The 18,081-nt window shown below is 50.3% G+C and overlaps 1 protein-coding gene across 27 annotated transcripts in view; it reads right to left on the bottom strand.

Annotated features, from left to right (window-relative positions):
- Positions 1–18,081, bottom strand: part of TACC2 (transforming acidic coiled-coil containing protein 2) — a 227,924-nt gene that overhangs the window by 22,868 nt on the left and 186,975 nt on the right. For 8 of the 27 annotated variants that reach the window (XM_040254908.1, XM_040254916.1, XM_040254923.1 and 5 more), the window contains 6 exons: positions 13,952–15,263; positions 12,095–12,130; positions 9,883–9,943; positions 8,428–8,722; positions 1,582–1,643; positions 439–554 (listed from right to left, as the gene is read on the bottom strand). In XM_040254908.1, coding sequence (XP_040110842.1) covers positions 439–554; positions 1,582–1,643; positions 8,428–8,722; positions 9,883–9,943; positions 12,095–12,130; positions 13,952–15,263 — 1,882 coding nt within the window. The remainder of the gene's footprint in view (positions 1–438; positions 555–1,581; positions 1,644–8,427; positions 8,723–9,882; positions 9,944–12,094; positions 12,131–13,951; positions 15,264–18,081) is intronic. The other 19 variants (XM_040254919.1, XM_040254922.1, XM_040254928.1 and 16 more) reach the window with 9 other exon arrangements.

The following is an 18,081-nucleotide window of genomic DNA, read 5'->3' as shown; positions in this document are numbered from 1 at the left end:
GACAGGGACCCCTAGCTCTGTCCCCACTGGGGGAAGCCTGTAAGACTGAGCACCTCAATTCATCTTCATAAAATCCCTACAAGGACAACTGTATTCCTTACTCTCAGTTTACACATGAGGGCAGAGCAGCCCAGGAGGGCTCAAGTGACCCGTGAGGACCAGCAGTGGGACTGCAACTCGGAATGGAATCCCAGAATCAAGCGGCGTGTGTGCTGGGAGGTGATGAGAGGGGTGCACACGTTCAGTTGGTTAAAGGGCCCCAGCGCAGTCCAAAGGGCAGCCAGGGACAAACCCGCTGCATCTGCGTCAGAGTGGATGCTGAGATGGGGACGTGGGCTGCATGTGTACAAATGAATCGAGGTCAGGAGGGAAGTGTAGGGGCTCAGAGGCCGGGGACCTGCCTCCCAGGGCATAGCTCTCTCATCACGGCAGTCATACCCTGAACACGGCGTTGGAGACTCGGACATCCGGACGGGGGGAGACTTGACCGGGCTCTCCTGAGACGTGTCGAACATAAGGTACAAGGCCTGCTTCTTCGGGGCGTCGCTGTCCTGCTACAGGGATCAAAGTCACATGTCAGCTCAGCCACCGTGGTCTGAATGCACTACTGAGACGAAAACCAGAGCACACTTCGATGGGGACAGCTAACTGGTCAGGAAGGAGCCTTCCTTTCTCTCCAGCCACCCGGAAGAGAGGAGAAAGTGGTACCAGCTAGGAGAGAGGAGACGAGGATGGCAGGAAGGGGAAGGCAGAAAGAGAGAGTGCGACTCCACCCAGGGGGGAACGTTTCCGAGAAGGATTGACTGCGATGGGGTTGGTGTGAGACACGCGCACTGCTGCTCGGCCAATGACTTGAGTGGCCATCCTCTCTGGGTGCACAAGCACGCTGATCACCCGGGATAAACAGAGGGGTCAGAGAAAGCCCGCCCAGGTGTTGCCCACAGTTGAATGGGGGGACGCAGGCGTGATGGATTAGTGTGATCAGCATCACCATCGAGGTTCACTGACTTACAGCAACTGGTTTAGAAGCAGCGACCTCACATCTACGAACGACACAGAGAAAGAAATAGAAGAGCAACAAGTCTGGGATCCTGCGTGTCGCACAAGCGCCACCCCCCACCCCCGGGCATCGCCACGCCCCTGTGGGTGTTGTCTGAAGACAGCACAGCGCAAAGAGGAGTTCAAGACCAAATGCCCGGGGGCAACACATATGAAGCCAGGGAAGACAGCCGCCCATCATAGTGACTCAAAACGAAAAAAGAATGGGGGACAGACTTACTGCTCAAAGGGATCATCTTCAATTACAGAAAACAGTTAGTCTGAAGAAACCAGACCATGGTATATCTTAGAAACCACTAGCCTTCTGCCTTTTCAAAAGAAATCTCTAGCTCTTTCTCAGCCAGAGGAAGTAGTTCTGCAGGAAGTCTAACAGCATCCTATCATTTTCTCCCTGAAAATGGCATCTGAAGTGGACTGAGACAAACCTCAACACCGTCCCTCACTCCAGCCCCGGGTCACTAAACTGACCCCAAAACAGGGTGGAAAGCAAGTCCCCTGCTGGCTGGAGGCAGAAGAACTTACAGGTAAGGAGGAACCGATTTTCTCCATATATTCGATTTCATAGGAGTTTCTGTAATCCAACTCTGCAAAAGAAACAAAAGGAGAGGTGAGCACCAGAGAGGGAAAAAGGAAAACAAAAGATTTATTTGGCTGGGCAAGGTGGGGCCTGGAACAAGGCTTTAAGCTTTCTGACAATGTCCACTGACTGAGATTTCCAATACAGTCAAAAGCAGAGGCTCGCCTTAGCTATTTTCAGACAAGTGGTAAACCTCTTACCATAAAGGGGCTTCGGCCACTTGGGAGTCTGAGAGTCCACAGGAATTAAATGTCAAGACCAAGCACGGATTTGATTGGGAAAAGATCTGAGCATCCTGCACTGAGTTTTCAGATCAGAGCGTGTGTACCCCTGGGTGTTGCTTTCTCTGAAAGTCTCAAGTGCAGTTCAGGGAATCTTCCCAAGTCCTGGTGACATTTTGGAACTGGACCCGAGCTGCCCATCTGGTTGATGGAAGCAAGGGGGAAGAGCAGGGCTGCTATAAGAGAAGCTCTGCAAGTCGCTTAGAACATTCCCCCCAGTTCTGCCAGTACCAAGGGGCTGGTCTGAATCAAATGTTCAGACACAAAGACTATTAAAGTCCAATTTGGTGGAGTAATGGCCTATTTCAAGTTGACAGGAGACTTTAGGCTACAAGGAAAACTCCAGATACTCTCACTGGAGACTAGAAATCCCATTGCCTGCCTCGGCTCCCAGGCAGTTACAGGTGGAGACCCAGCTCTGCCACTCCATCCAAGTCCCTGTCTGGTGAATGGACTCTGAGCACCTACTAAGTGCCTGACAGTGCAGGGCACGGTGGATACGGTAGTGAACAAGACAGAAGAGGACCCTATCATCGCAAAAACCCCAACCCACAGCTACCCGACAGCTCTTTTCCACTTAAGAAAAGCAAGACATGACATGACCCACTCAGAAAGCAAGAGTGTCAATGGCAATCCCTCAAGCCCACTGACTTAATTTTTTTTAAATAAACAGAAATAGCAGCAGTTCTTCTGGTTTAAACTCCCTCATTCCTACCTATTCATAAGCATATGCAACAGAAGGGATCGTTTTTTAAATGATCCTTTAAATATGAGCTTTAAAATGAGATATATCCAGGACTTCCTGGTGGTCCGGCAGTTAAGACTGCAGGAGGTATGGGTTCGATCCCTGGTCAGGGAACTAAGACCCTGCATGCCGTGAGGCAAGGCCAAAAAAATAATAAATGAGGGATTTCCTCAAAGACTTTCTCAAAACTTGCAAGTGTGTGTGGTTTTGGCTGAATAAACTCCAGTACTTAACCCCGTGGATGACTTTTCAGGAATCTCTGGGATGAAGCAAATGCATCTTTCTGGCAGGCGTGACCTGCTCATGGGAATGGAGATGGTTTTGTGGATTAATGGCCAGAAAGACCTCACACATCCTGAAGGTGCTGACTTGTGCATCCCTGGGGAGGAACACGGACTAAGCCGAATCGCATGTTGGGCAGGAGCTCAGTGTCTATAACCGTGCTGTGAACCTGTCCCCGGGGTCTGCCTCGACTGAAGACACAGAAGCGTTCATTTATTAAGACTTACTATCTTCCAAAGGCAGGGGATAGTGAAAGACAGAGTGATTTCTAGGGCCTCTTCTGGACGATGCCAGCGCTCATTTTTATTGTTCTGCTAAAGACTAAGTGGAGAAGATGCTACAAAATCAGCTCTTTGCTCCTCCAAGGTATCACTGCTATTGCCAAGGCATGATTTTATCCTAATTGATTTAACAGAAAGCCTCCCACCACCACCCCCAACACACACACACACACACCCCCTACAGTGGCACAGAGCACCCGGAATGCACCGAATAACCTGGGGGCCACCGTGGAGGTTTTCTGGGCCCTGAGACCCCAGGTTAGCTAGCTCTGGTTACCAGCTCGCCTCAGGGTCCCACCTGGAATCTGTGCTCGTTTTCCTGGCAGCAGATCTGGGTGAGTTTTAGGTCGCTGAGCTCATTTATCTGCCTTCTTTCCTACCTGCCAAGAGCATCTCAGATATATTCTTTTTTGTTTTTTGGCTGCACCACGTGGTATGTGAGGATCTAACTTTTCTGACCAGGGATCAAACTCACACCCCCCTGCAGTGGAAGCATTGAGTTTTAACCACTGGACCACCAAGGAAGTCCCAGGTTCTCAGATATTTTGAGAAAACACCTTACTGAACTTGCTTTTCAAAATCTCACTCACCTGCCTTAAATTCTAAGCCTCAGAGGGTAGGCTCGGAGAGGGGAGCCACATGCAATTTTAGCCCCTTTTTTACATCATGCCACACACAGCTGGCAGACCAGCAAAGAAAGGTAACAGCAATTATACCAAGCAGCTCAATGTCTTTACATCTAAGAGGCAGCTCACTAAAGCATGTGCTGCTCTGAGCTGAAGAGGCCTGACGTTACTGTTAATGAGTCCTGTCATTCTGAAGGCAATGCACAGTGAGAGGGCTGGACTGCTGTTTTCACGGGACTCTCTTTGTTGGAGCTTTGCTAGACGACCAGAAGGAGCCTGAGCAGAAGCCGGAAGGATGCAGCTGAGTCCAGATTGTCATTCCCAGGATCAAGGAAGCCACCTCACCAACTTCTCTAGGCCTACTGACTCATTCATAAAATGGAGTTCAACGTACACAAGTCTTACAGGATAAAATGAATTGATGTAAAGCCCCACATCTGGTCATGCAAAAGATAATGGATTTCAACCAGGTCTATTATTGCTCACTGCTAATATTTCTGAAACTTTTAACATATGTGGTAAGACGAGAAGAGGCTTTCAGAAAGGGACAAGGACACTGCTCCAATTTCCCAGGGTGGCCCTTCTATATGTCTGTATCTCAATGGCAATGGTGCCCACCACTGAAGCTGAAGCTCCAATATTTTGGCCACCTGATGTAAAGAACTGACTCACTGGGAAAGACCCTGATGCTGGGAAAGATTGAAGACGGGAGGAGAAGGTGACGACAGAGGATGAGATGGTTGGATGGCACCATGGACTTGATGGACATGAGTTTGAGTAAACTCTGGGAGTTGGTGATAGACTGGAAAGCCTGGCATGCTGCAGCCCATGGGGTCAAAAAGAGTCAGACACGACTGAGTGACTGAACTGAACTGAAGAATAGGTTAGGCTTCCTCCCGAGGACACCTTCCCCTCTAATGGATGTAGGAGGGAGAGGCTGATGCCCTAGCAATGGGCCGTCCAAATCTGTGAATCTAAAGCCACCACTCCCTCATGGTCTTGGACCAGAGACAGGGGGGATCTCGGAGGCTCTGTCGCCCAGTGGTTCCTAAACTTTTCATCCCTGGGAACCACATGGACTAAGTTTCCTCTCAAGGCATCACGTTTCAAAAGACCACCCTAGAAAATGGCATTTGCTAAGCAAGGGTTCAAAGGAAAATGTTTGATCATAAAGCTCCGGTTTTAAGCAATTGGAGACGACTGGTGTCGCCACAGAGCTGATGTGCTTACAGACCCCAAACATGCAATTCTAACTAGCTGGGCATCCATCTAAACTAGGTCTATTCAGGTTTTTTTTTTTTTTTTGAATATTAAGATGATTTGAATCTCCTGTGGACCCAGGAAAGGAAGTTCAACATCCTCATTCTACACTTAACGAAAGGAAGCCTGAAAGACAGTCACATAAAGACTGTGGTGGGGAAGAAGAGACCCTTCGAGTCGGGCAAACCTGGTCCTACATGGATTAGCCCCTCAACACTGAGCAAATCTTTAACAGCTCAGATCCTCCACGCTCAGGTTCTTTCTGGGGAACATATCTGCTCCCCACCCTCCACCTGGTGTGGCCAGATGTGACCTCATAAACAGGAAGGACAATTCAAGAACAGGGCTCCATCAGTTTCTATGTCCAGTTGCTGGAGGGAATACCCAAGAGATGGACACAGACCACACCTCCCGAAACGGCAGCTCTTCTTTATTCACACGTCCAGTGGATTTCCCATTGCCCACCAGCTACAACTACGGGCAGGGCTTCCCAAATCTTCACAGTTATTTTCTAAGAAGGCAGAGTTTACTAGAGTTTTGTTCCAAACTTATGGATTTACCTATTTGTAAATTTTTTTTGCAGAAAACAATTCTCGAATATGTCAGTGAGCTAGTGAGTGGTCTTCGTTCCAAGTTGAAGATGAAGAAATGGATGTCCCCACTGAATGAGGCACCTATTAGCTTAAAAGGTATTATTAGGATCTTTCTATTTTCTTGCGTGCTTAGTCACTCAGTCATGTCTGAGTCTTTGCAACCCTCTGCACTGTAGCCTGCCAGGCTCCTCTGTCCATAGGTTGCCATTTCCTTCTCCAGTGGATCTTGCTGACCCAGAGATTTTCTGTTTTCTATGAAAATAATGCATGTAAATTTGATTCCTGGTAATACAACCACATATATATACCACAAAACACAGAGACTTTTTGATTCCTGTCTACAATGGCAAGCTCAGGTTGGCTTCTATACATTTCTATGACATTTAACAGAGCCTTTTCAAACCTCAAGAGACGTGAACCAGCAGGAGCTACCAAAATGGCCAGGTCCCCGCTGGTCCTCACCTACTCCTGCTGCGATGCCCACACACCTCCGCACATCTCCCTCACACAGGACGGGAGTGATGCAAAAATCAGACTATGTGGACACTACCCTGTATACCTGCCTAGCCTTCTATTTTCTCTCCCCACAAAGCTGTCTTTAGCTCCCACTGTGTTCATGGCGCTGTGAGAAAAGCTGCCTCAGATAGGGTTCTTGTTGTCAAGAAAGACACAATCTAGGGGAGAGATGCACTTGAATCATTGTTACCGCATCAAGCAACCTCAAAGTAGGTTCAGAGCAGGCACTGAGGATAGGCAGTGAGGGGCCACGACCAGGGAAAGGCTGGGAGTGGGCAGGACAAGCCCGAGAGACAGGGAGGTGTGGGGTATCCTGCAGCAACCACCGCAGAGGGGCTGGATGGGGGTCCCATCCGGTGGGGTTCCTGGCCCAGGGGTGTGTGCAGAGAGGAAGAGGAAGACTGAAGTAGAGCTGAGGCCAGATCCCAGGCCCCCAAGGTCACGGTGGAGTAAGATGGTCACTGTTAAGCCTCCCAAGCCCCGTCCACAGGGCTAACCCGACAGCCAACCAAAGCCTCCATTATTCAGAAAATACAGTGCCCTGAAGTCCAAGTCTTTCAACATCAAAATACAGAAAGGCGTGTCTTAAGATAAGCATCCGCAGTCTCCCCCAGACTTGAAACGGCTCTCACTGTACCACTACTGAGAAACCTCTGGGCACAAAGCAAGCCACCCAGGCCCCGGATCAAGAAGAGCCTCCAGAGGAAGCTTTCCAAGTTAAAAAGGGCAGCAGTGGAGACAAGAACATAGAGCACAGACTTGAGGACACAGTGGGGTAAGGAGAGGGCGGGATGAATTGAGAGAGTGGCATGGACATGTGTAAATTACCACGGGTAAAACAGCCAGAGGGGGTCTGCTGTATGACGCAGGGAGCTCAAATCAGATGCTCTGTGACAACCTAGAGGGGTGGGAGTCCCCTGGTGGTTCAGACGGTAGAGAATCTGCCTGCAATGTGGGAGACGTGGGTTCGATCCCTAGGTCGGGAAGATCCCCTGGAGGAAGGCATGGCAACCCACTCCAGTATTCTTGCCTGGAGAATTCCATGGACAGAGAAGCCTGGTGGGCTACACCCCATGGGGTTGAAAAGAGTCGGACATGACCGAGTGACTTCACTTTCACTTTTCACTTTCAGAGGGGAGGTGGGAGGGAGGTTCAAGAGGGAGGGGACATGCGCACACCCATGGCAGATTCACGTTGACGTATGGCAGCTGCGGCTGCCGCCAAGTCGCTTCAGTCGTGTCCGACTCTGCAGCCCCATAGATGGCAGCCCACCAGGCTCCTCTGTCCCTGGGATTCTCAAGGCAAGAACACTGGAGTGGGTTGCCATTTCCTTCTCCGATATGTATGGCAGAGATCAATACAATATTGTAAAGCAATTTTCCTCCAATTAAAAATAAATTTTAAAAATTTGCTTGGTTACACCCTCGCTCCACCCAGGTCGGGGGCAGGAGGTGGCCTCATAGAGATCACGGTTCCTTATTAGCAGCAAAGAAGTGGATCAGGTTTCCCTGTATGATTGTCCTCATACTGAATGCTACTTAGTTTTTAAGACTTGCTAGAAATTAAGATCTTAGAAAGGGGAAACTTAGACCCATCAACGACAGCCCAGAGTACTGGAATGACGGCCGAAGACTAGGCTCACAAGCCCCACATGAGGTGGGTGGAGGACAGGCCCCATGAGGACTGGGAATGCAGGGTCCCATCATATCCCTCCCTGGAAGGTTCTAGTTGCTGACTTAAAGTATATGGATTTTTCAAGCCAAAGAACCAGGCAGACAGCTGCAAGTTGATACATGTTAAGGGGGAAGAAGATATGAATGAAGTAAGTGACAGGCCTAGGGCCTGTGAGAAGGACTCAGGGTTCTCGCAGGCAAGCCGAGGGGGAGCCTCTGGTTTAGGGCTTGAGCAGAAGGTGCTGGTCACATGGTGGAAGGTCCCTAGGGGCCAATGAACTGTGGGGACCCCGAGAGGCCCCCGGGCCAGTTTACCCAGCTGAGCATTCGACACAAAATCCTCAAGGAACACAAGCCATACAGCTTAGAAGGTACAAAGCTCAGGGGAGCTCAGGGCCAGGTGTTAGTGGGCGCTCTGCCAGCTCTTAGCAGGTGCTTACGGGTCACGGCACAGCTGGGTTCAAGCCTCAGGCTGTGTTAACAGGCAGCCTAGCTGAGGAAGACCCGGGCGGCAGCGATCCACAGCACAGTTACCTGGCTTAGTGGCTTCTTTCCTGGCCCTTTGCTCCCTAGGGGCAATGGCCTCCAAGGCAGGGTGGGAGTCCAGCTGGCCACCACGTTGCTTACCCTCCGTGGGTGAATTGAATTTGGTCTCGTTCACAAAGGTGGACAGGTCCGAGGGCTGGGGGTAGTCCTGTTTGTCAGCCTCCAGATCCACCGTCATGCACGTCCACTTCTGATTGGTGACCGCCAGCTTCTCCTCGTCAGTTGCGTGGACCACCGCTGAGATCACGGGCGGCGTTTCCGGCGTGGCCGCGGGGGTGGGGTCCTACCAGGAGAAGGGAAGCCGTCTCTGCTCTCGTCCCGTATCTGTGCCCACCCACGGGACCTGGGTACCTCCACCAAGGACGGGACCCTGTCACATTCCCTCTGCTCAAAACTGTTCCAAGGAAACAAATTCTTTCCTCTATGAATTTCCTTTTCTGATGGCTTGCTTCAGGGGGTGATGCCCATGGGTTTAAAAAGGAATCAGGATTTTGTGTTTTGATTATTTGAGACATTCCTGCTCATTCACTTTGAGAAAAATAAAAGAAAATTTTTACAACTGGCACTTTTATTAGGACAACTATAGTGTTATGCCCACAAAGGGCTGGACATCAATACCACCGACATCGCCCAACAATCGTCATGCCTGATGCCAGAGGTAGAGAAAGTGAGTTTCAGCCCCATCTCCACAGAGGTGTGCAGCTGAGCAGGGCAGGGTGGGAGCCCAAAAATGTTGCCACAGAGGTGGCCCTGGACCCAAGACCCCTCTGGGGGGGCTGGGCGCCTCTCTGCAGCCCTGCCCTGGCCAGGGTTGGCCTGGCTGGGGTCTCACTGGCTTGGATGAGCGCGACAGAGGAGATCTGCTTGTTTTATGACCTTGAATGGCCTGACACATATTCCTGGTCTATAAAGGTGAGAGGAACTGCTAAGAGGGAGATGGGGAGCTGTATGAAGAAAGATCCCAGCCCCCATTTCTTTAGGGGATGGAGTCCCTTTTCCACCCCAGTCCTGGTGCTGGTTACACAATCCAGGGCTCCTTGCGCACGTTCAGTTCTTTTTTCACTGAATATGCGTTTATCTCCACAGACTTCCTCAACTTCACTGAATATGCGTTTATCTCCACAGACTTCCTCAACTTAATATTTAAGGATGTTCTCAGCAGATTAACTGGCCAGAACGGACTAGCACGATTCCCAGAGAACTAACATTTTTCCTGGGCATCTGCCAATTCTGGGGACATTCTCTGACATTTCCCCAAGGGAAGTGATCAAAACCAAGTCTTGCAAACACTGAGGGACCCTCCATGTAGACAAAAGGAGAAGGTGTTGGAAACACGGCCGTGATGAGCAACTGACTAGTCGAGGATAAACCCCATCAGTCTCGACTCCCGCTCCCCCACCCCCGGGGAGCAATAAAACGATAAATATCAAGGAAACAGTATACCTGAGAAGGTGGATCAGAGAGAGGAGACCGTTTTGGCGACTTTTTCACCCTAAATGTGTCACTGGAAACAAAATGAGAAATGTAAACACAACGGACAGAGGCACAGAACATTCCAGAGCCGACTGAGGCCCGCAGTGTGAGGGCCGAGTATCTGGCCCAGACCACCCTCCCGTCCACACCACTCCCACCCCGAGTGACAGACGCCCACACCGACAATCCATTCTGACTTTTTACAGACACTGTTGCCCTCGAGGGAAAGATTCATCAAGCCAGAAGTGTTTTGAAGAGCTGCCATTGTGGAGAGCTGACCCAGAAAGTGAAGCTAACTTTGCCCAGATGCTCTTATTTTAAAAAACCAGAATCTGGTGAGCGGATTAACACGTCTGCATTCATCCAGGAGGGTCTGAACCAACTAAGGTCGGAGAGGGGATGTGAGTTCATGACACTGATGAACAGGAACCACTGACAGAAGGCCAAGCCAACACGGCACTCAAACAGCTGAAGGAGCCGTGCAGAAATAGGAAGGCAAGGTCTGGGTCTTCGGAGGGAACTGGAAGATTCCCTCCTACGTGCAGCAACTCGGAGCTTAATGGGTTCCCGCACCTCTGACCTTCTGGGTGGGATTCTGACTAAAGGCAGGGCCAGGGGTGACGTCATTTTTTTTTTTCCATTTATGGCAGAATACACATAAAATTTACCATCTCAAACACTCTTAAGTGTACAGTTCAGTGAAGTACATACACACTGCTGGGCAACCAAACTCCAGAACTATTTTTTCAGAGATGAGATCATCAAAAAAAAAAAAAAAAAAGCCTTTCCTAATCACAATTAACGACTCTGGTCGCTTTTTTTTGTCCTTCATATAAATAACTGGGGGTGAGAGTCGGGGAGAGGAGGACCTAGGCAAAGGAGACATCAGCTCAGATTCCTGAAAGAGTCAGAAGGAAGGGATTTTTTAGCATAGATGGTTCCATTATATCTACTGGGTGATCGGGGGGTAATTTCCACAACCAGAATGGAGACTTCTCCACCTGTAGACCAGACTCTGCCCCATGGTCTCAGGCCCCTCAGTGGTCTGGTCTGGCCCCCAGAAAGGCAAGGGCCTGGCGGGGGGTCCCCTCATCTTACACTCCTACTCCCCATCTGCTGCTCCAGTCGGTAACTACATGGACAGAGCAACTGGGCACCAAGTTCCTCCTTGTGTTCTCTCAGATAAAACACTCCGACAATGGCATTCGGTTATGAAAGAAATACCATAAATGGTTATTTACAGCATGTGGCAGCTGTCACGTGAACAGTGCAATTACAGCTTGAAGCATATATTTATTCACGCATTTAAGTACGCAACTGCGTATTTTACAGTTGCTAAGTGGCTCTAAAATACTGGAGAAACCCCTGGGGCAGAAGAGACCCTGAGAGACTCCACTCTATCCCAGGGCTGCTGGGAGCCTGGGACCAGGCCAGCTTCTCTTGGAAAGACATTGAGGCAAAGAAGAAGCCTGTCCATGGGCCCTTGGGAGCGGCCTGCACGATCTCTCACGGCCTGGAGTGCACAGCACTACAGGCACAGAGGTGGTCCGACCTGTTGCTGTTTCCCTCAACAAGGCAACCCCCAGATGGCATGCGGATACCCTGCCCAGAAGCCGCATGGCGATGGCTCTCACAGCTGTGTGCTCCACTCTGAGCTGACCCTGCATTTCAGGGGGCTCCCATCGGTCTCAATTTGAAACAGCCCAAACATTTCTGCTTCACATGTAGCCAGAGCAAGCAACAGCAGTTCCTGCCTGTGGTCGGACTGGATGGTTATTTTAAGGTGAAGCCACAATACTTTGAAAGCAATCGCCTACTTGTCCCGTTTAAAATGGAAGAATGGAATGAGAGTTTAAAAATAAAAAAAAAAAGTATGGGTTTCAGATGAAGACATCCACTATGCAAGGGGAGGAAAAAAAAAAAGAGGTTCCATTCCTGACAAGCAGGCAGATGTTGGATAATCACATTTTCACAGCCAAGCAGTTTCACTTATGCTAATCACTATGAAACAGACAAATAACCTCTGCTACTGGGAAGCCCCATGCCCCGTCATTCCCAGGCCTGCCACAGAAATGTGTAAGCAGCAGCCACGGAAAGGAAATAAAAAAGAGCTTGGAAGCAAAAGCAAAGGCAGGAAAAAGCACATTTGGCATAAGAAGCAGATTCCGTTAAATTTACTTACAACAGAGAACATACAGACATCACATCTTCAACCATCCTAAGACAAGAAGACAAAGAAAAAGAGAGACAGACAGAAGGAACTGACAAAAAAGATAAATCTGCAGGTGACTGGCTATTGAAGGGGCCATCCAGTGTTTGGCTTGGGCGTGGGGGCAACATCCCAGCTTTTTGGAGAGGAGCTGTCAGGGAACACCTTCCTCCCTCGGTTCCAAATATCCCATAAAGTGTTGGTGGCTCAAAGAGTCTTGCAACCCCAATGAAGGACTCCTAGCCATCTGCACCAGAGGTGAGACCTGGGGACAGGTAGGCGTCCCTGATCTCAGCTGGCTCTGGTGACAGAACAGAACAGAACCAAGCTGTCTTGTGGGGAAGGAGAAGGTGATGGCTTCAAGTTGACTCTCATCCCCCAAAATGAGAGAAATGGCTTTGTGGTGTGGGCATTTCCTTTTTCTCCTGTTCAAGGTTTAAAATAAAGCTTCCAACACAGATTCTAGGGAATCCTTAAGAAGGGCCTGGTTTAGCAGGTGATCTAAAAAAAACAAAGTCCAATTTTTGGCCAGGACTGCCTTCCAGCCACCACCACCCAAGGTCAAAGCCTGCTTAGAGACCCTCTTCCCAGGAAGCCTCGGGTTCTTCTCAAATGTTAAATGCTTGAGGGCAGTGGGGAGTGCAGAAAGAGAGGTAAGCAGGTTACCCTATCTTGATCTGTGCCAGGCAGACTCAGAGGGGCCAGCAGCCATGGTCTATTCTGCTGAGGTGCCACCAGAAGCCTGGCCTTCTGGTCAAATGATTGATGATACTTCACTCGAGAGCAAGGAGAAAGGCTCCAAGCACCAAACCACACTACACTTGGACCAAAGCCCCAAGGATGGACCTGCAGCCATCCTGGGCTGGACTCCAGAGGCATGGACACGTGTATCAAGTGCAATCCACTCAGCCACGGTTTGGACAGCAGACCTGATTACTCATGGCCTCCTGAAGACTGTGGGGACCACTTCTCCCTTTCAGGTTCCATTGATCTTTTCTGGATCCACAGGGCCTGTGGACTCATCTATGAAGATGAGTAGATAAAGGGGCAGAAACAACGTGGGTGCTTCCTACAGCGTAGCCGGGGTACAGAAAGGGGCCCAGACCAGGCCCCTCTCTCATGGGCTTCTTGAGTCTATTGTGTTTGCCTCTTGGGCTTGTTGTTGTTCAGTCACTAAGTCGTGTCCAGCTCTTTGCGACCCCATGGACTGCAGCACGCCAGGCTTCCCTGTCCTTCACTATCTCCCTGAGTTTGCTCAAACTCATGTCCACTGAGTCAGTGATGCCATTCAACCATCTCATCCTGTCACCCCCTCTCCTCCTACCTGCAGTTTTTCCCAGAATCAGGGTCTTTCCAATGGCCTAATGTCTCATTAAAAGGGAGAAACAAATACTACAAAATTTTAATAACATTTTAAAGGGTGGATCCCTTAGTTTCCAGGCCACTCCAAAAAGCAATGCACATGTTAAACAGAAAATGCTAAATCACCAATAGGGAGGCTGACCAGGCCACCACTGGGCTGCTCCCTTTCCACGGATTCCCCCACTCTCTCCTGAAGTTCAAGGTCAGGTCTTCAGCTACAAGTAAAGCTTTAGACCACTAACTGATCGAGGCAAGAGGTCAAGGACTCTAGACCCAAAGGGATGTGAGGATGGGACACAGCACCACTATGGGCGCGGAGAGGAATGAAAATGGGTACCCTGCTGCAAGCATGTGGCGCTGTGGCAAATGGCGGGGGGCAAGGCAGCCCAGGTTTCCAGGCAAGTGAGCAATGATGCAGCCAGCGCCCAGGCCCGCCTCTGACCTTACCACCTGCACCCCTGAACTTACGTCTTGAGGGGCGTCTTCTTCTTCTTGGCGGGCTTGTTCAGCCCATCCCCGTCCACTCCATTGGCTTCGACGGCACTGGCTGGGATCTCAAAGGAGGCTGGGGATTTAGAAGGTGAGCTGGGGGCCTTAGAGCACGTCTTAAAGGGATCAGTGGACTCATCACAGGCGTCCGGGTCAAAGTTGTAGGATTGTTGGGGCAGTTTGGGAGACTCCTGCATTTTTGAGGTGGAAGAAAAAGGGTTAAAATTGGGGTCATCCCACTTGTCAATATCAAAGGTGTAGGTACCTTTAGCGATAGGGATGTCATTGGGTTCAGCAGGGGACCTGGTAGGCGAGGCAGGGGTGTTGTCGAGTTTTTCGGCTGTTTTTTTCATCTTTGGCCTCCTTAGGGGCATTTTGGCAACCGGCTTTTTGCCTATCTTTTTAGTGGGAGGCGGGGTTTCCTGCTGGGTGTCCCAACTACCCTTGTCCTCAGAATAGTCAAACTCCAGCCTCACTGAGAGGCCTTTGGCTGGGGAGTCCTCTTGCCCCCCACTATCTGATGGGGTCACCTCCACTGCCTCAGGGGCCGTGGCCGGAGGCAGGGTTCTCCTTCCAACGGGAGGTGAGTTTTGCACTCTGCCACCCCCCGAAGCTGGGGGGACGGCCCTTTCTGCAGCCTCACAGTCCAGAGGGCAGGCCGCCTTGGGGCTAGCAGCAGGTTCTGGGGGTGCCTCCTCTGATAAGGCTGATCTGGAGCCTTCTGCCCTGGCCGGTTCTGGTCTCGTTCCGGCTGTTTGATTCTCTTCGCTGGGGTCAGGGCTCTCTCCGGTCGGCTCGTGCTGTGTCTCTCTCACTGGGGGCGTTTCAGGGGGTTTCTTAGTGGTCTGTTTCTTTTTTAAGGAAGGTGGCCTCGGTTTCTTAGTTCGCTTAAGGGTACTGGAAGCACTGCTCGAACCCGCACTGTACGCATCCGCGACTGGGGCCGTGGCCTCGGGGTTGCCTGAGCAAGAAGCACCATCAAAGTCACTGGCTTGCAGACTGAGCGAGCGGGACAACGTCGACTTAGAGGTGGGGACGGAGTCCGTGGACTTCCTCCGTGAGTTCACCTTGCAGTCCTGATTCTTAGGGTCTGAGGGGCGAGGCTCCAAGGTCTGAAGGTTATCCACCAGCTCGATGTTGTCAAAGTCCAAGTTGTAAGTCCCGCTGCTGGCTATCGGCTTGTCTTCATCGAAGACGGCGGAGAAGGAGTGTGATGGTGGATGGAAAGGACTGCCTTCCACGGAGCTGCTGCGGGGGCCATCGGGGACGGAGACCGGCTCAGAGCCGCATCCTGAGGGAACGGAGACAAAGCCATCATTGAAGGACACAGGACACTTAAGAGAGTCCCTCATCTCGTGTCAGACCATCACCACCCTCTAACACCAGAGCCCTGGGCCAGCCCGCCCACCCCTCAACAAGCACGCTGCTTGGGTACAAATCCTGCTCTCACCAGGCAGCTCCAGGCCCTAGACAAGCAGACCCCCAGATTTCTCATTTGTAAAATGGGACCAATAAGAGCTGTTTAAAGGATACCTTTAAACACTGTCATCTAAAACACATTTACCTAGACTTCCCCAGTGGTCCAGTGGCTAACACTCTGCACTTGCAGTGCAGACGGCCCAGGGTTCGACCCCTGGCTGGGGAACTAGACCCCACATGCTCCAACTAAAGAGCCCTCCTGCTGCAACTTTAAAAAAAGAAGAAGAAAAAAATAAAAACCCTGTATGCCAAAACTAAAAATGCAATGAACATCGATGATCCTGTGTGCCACAACTAAGGCCTGAAACGGCCAAAAAATAAATATTAAAAAAATTTTAAACACATTTACCAAGCGCCAGAACAAAGCAAGGCACCATTCTGGGCATTGGGGCCTCCATAACAAACAAAATCCTTGCCCTCCTGCAAGTTAGGTTCTTTAGGGAGAAGACAATCAAGAAGCAATTAACAAGTAACATGTATGGGCTGTCAGATGGCGGTAAGTGCTAAGGAAAAAAAGAAAGGGTAGGAGTGTTGCAACTTTAAAATAAGGTAGTTGGGCAAAGCCCATCAAGGAAAAAACATTTAAGCCAAGATCAGAAACAAGATAAAGGTGTTTATCTTTATCTGTGGGGATATCTGGGAGAAAGCATCCAAGGCAAAGGGAACAGCAAGTGCAAAGGTCCTGGGGTCAGTCCACACATGGGGTGTTGCAGAAATACCAAAGGCCAGTGTGGCTAAAGTAAAGGAGAGGAGCAGGAAAGGAAGACAGAGAAATAATGCAGGTAAAACATAGTGAGCCTTCAGTAAATCTTAGCTACTATCATCACCCAGCCTGCTGTAGAGTATGCAGAGCCTTTAAGTGCAGGCCCCAGGCAACTGCAGCACAGCTAAGCTTATGCATCTGCCACCTGTCCCGACTCTAGGCACCCCCTGAAATCTCTCCCTCCAACCCTACCTGCCACGCCTCTCTTCTCAACCTCCCTCTCACCCATTCTCTCTCCATTTTTTTGCAGCTTCCTCCCAGCTTCCCCTCCCGCTCAGCCAGTGCCAGCCAAGGATGCTGCTTCTTATTTTAAAACATGCTGTGGATGCCCCAGGGCTTCCCAGGTGGCACGAGGGGTGAAGAACCCACCTGCCAAGGCAGGAAACGGAAGAGATGCGGGTTTGATCCCTGGGTTGGGAATATCCCCTGGAGGAGGGCGCAGCAACCCACTCCAGTATTCTTGTCTGGAGAATGGGCTACAGTCCATGGGGTCGCAAAGAATTGGACACGACAGAGCATACAGGCACGTGGACGCTCCAGATGCTGGTCAAGAGGTGCTCCATCATCTCATGGCCCCGCTGCTCCACGGGGATGCAACCAGCCTGGCCTTGTCTTGGCTGCCCTGGGTTCTGCGTGCTCTCCTGGCTTCACAGAGACCCTGGGCAGTCTAGATGCCAGAAAATGATTGGCCAGAAAACCAAAGATGTGTAAATAGACAAAGGGGAGGAAACATTGCAAAGTGGTCCGCAGGAGAAGGAATTAAAGAGCTGGCACAGGGACTTCCCTGATCCAGTGGTTTGGCCTCCACACTTCCACTGCAAGGGGTGGGGCACGGGTTCAATCCCTGGCCAGGGAACTGTTAATAAGATCCCACATGCTGCATAGTGAAGCCAAAAAAGGGGAAAAAGAGAGAGAGAGCTAGCATATATGCGACTTGGACCAGCATTCCCAAAGTGTGTTTCACTGACAGGAGTTATATCCTGCAGTACCTACCCCATCCCCTGCTAGAACAGCTGCCAGATGAAATATAGGATGTTCAGTTAAATTTGGATTTCGGATAAATGAACATGTTTTTTATATAAATATGTCCCAATCACTCATTATTTATCTAAGATTCTAATTTAACTGGATGCTCTGTACGTTTGTTTGCTAAATCTGGCAGCCCTAACGCCTCATTCCAACAAACTAACAAAGATTGGGAGATGCTTGCTTCCCTGAGAGCTCGGTTGGTAAAGAATCTGCCCGCAATGCCAGAGACCTGGGTTCGATCCCTGGGTTGGGAAGAGCCCCTGGAGAAGGGAAAGGCTACCCACTCCAGTATTCTGGCCTAGAGGGATCACGAAGAGTCGTGCATGATTGAGCGACTTTCACTTTCTTTTTCACTTAACACCCGAACTGGCTTCTCACTGTAGATTTTTCAGGGCCACTCACGCTCATGGCTGCAACTCCAAGGGGGAGAGCACTTGGCAGAGAACCCAAGGAGATGAAGGGCTACCCGGGAGATGACAACACAAGGAAACTTCCAGCCTCCTGAGTTCAGGAGCTGCTCTGATTTATCTTTGTCTTCCCCGGACCTGTTACACTTTCTCTTGCTGGCTGAATAAATGCCTCTGGCATTGAGATGACCTTCTGGAAGCAGCCAATCATGGTTTCAAACCTTCCCTTCTCTTTGGCATCCAAAGCCACCCCAGGCCCTGCTTGGAGCATATGTCCTAGAAGATGGAACCTCTCAACCTTTTCCACCAAAAGATTCGCCATGTCTCAAACACACTCCTGATTCGTGCTCATCTCAAAAGAAGATGTCCCCTCCCTCCTCTTTTCTAAAACCAATTTCCTCCAGAGACTTGCACCCTCCTTCCATCAGCAG

The sequence above is a fragment of the Oryx dammah genome, unplaced genomic scaffold (assembly GCF_014754425.2).
Source record: "Oryx dammah isolate SB20612 unplaced genomic scaffold, SCBI_Odam_1.1 HiC_scaffold_14, whole genome shotgun sequence".
NCBI lineage: Eukaryota > Metazoa > Chordata > Mammalia > Artiodactyla > Bovidae > Oryx > Oryx dammah.
This window is presented reverse-complemented; position numbering and strand designations above follow the sequence as displayed.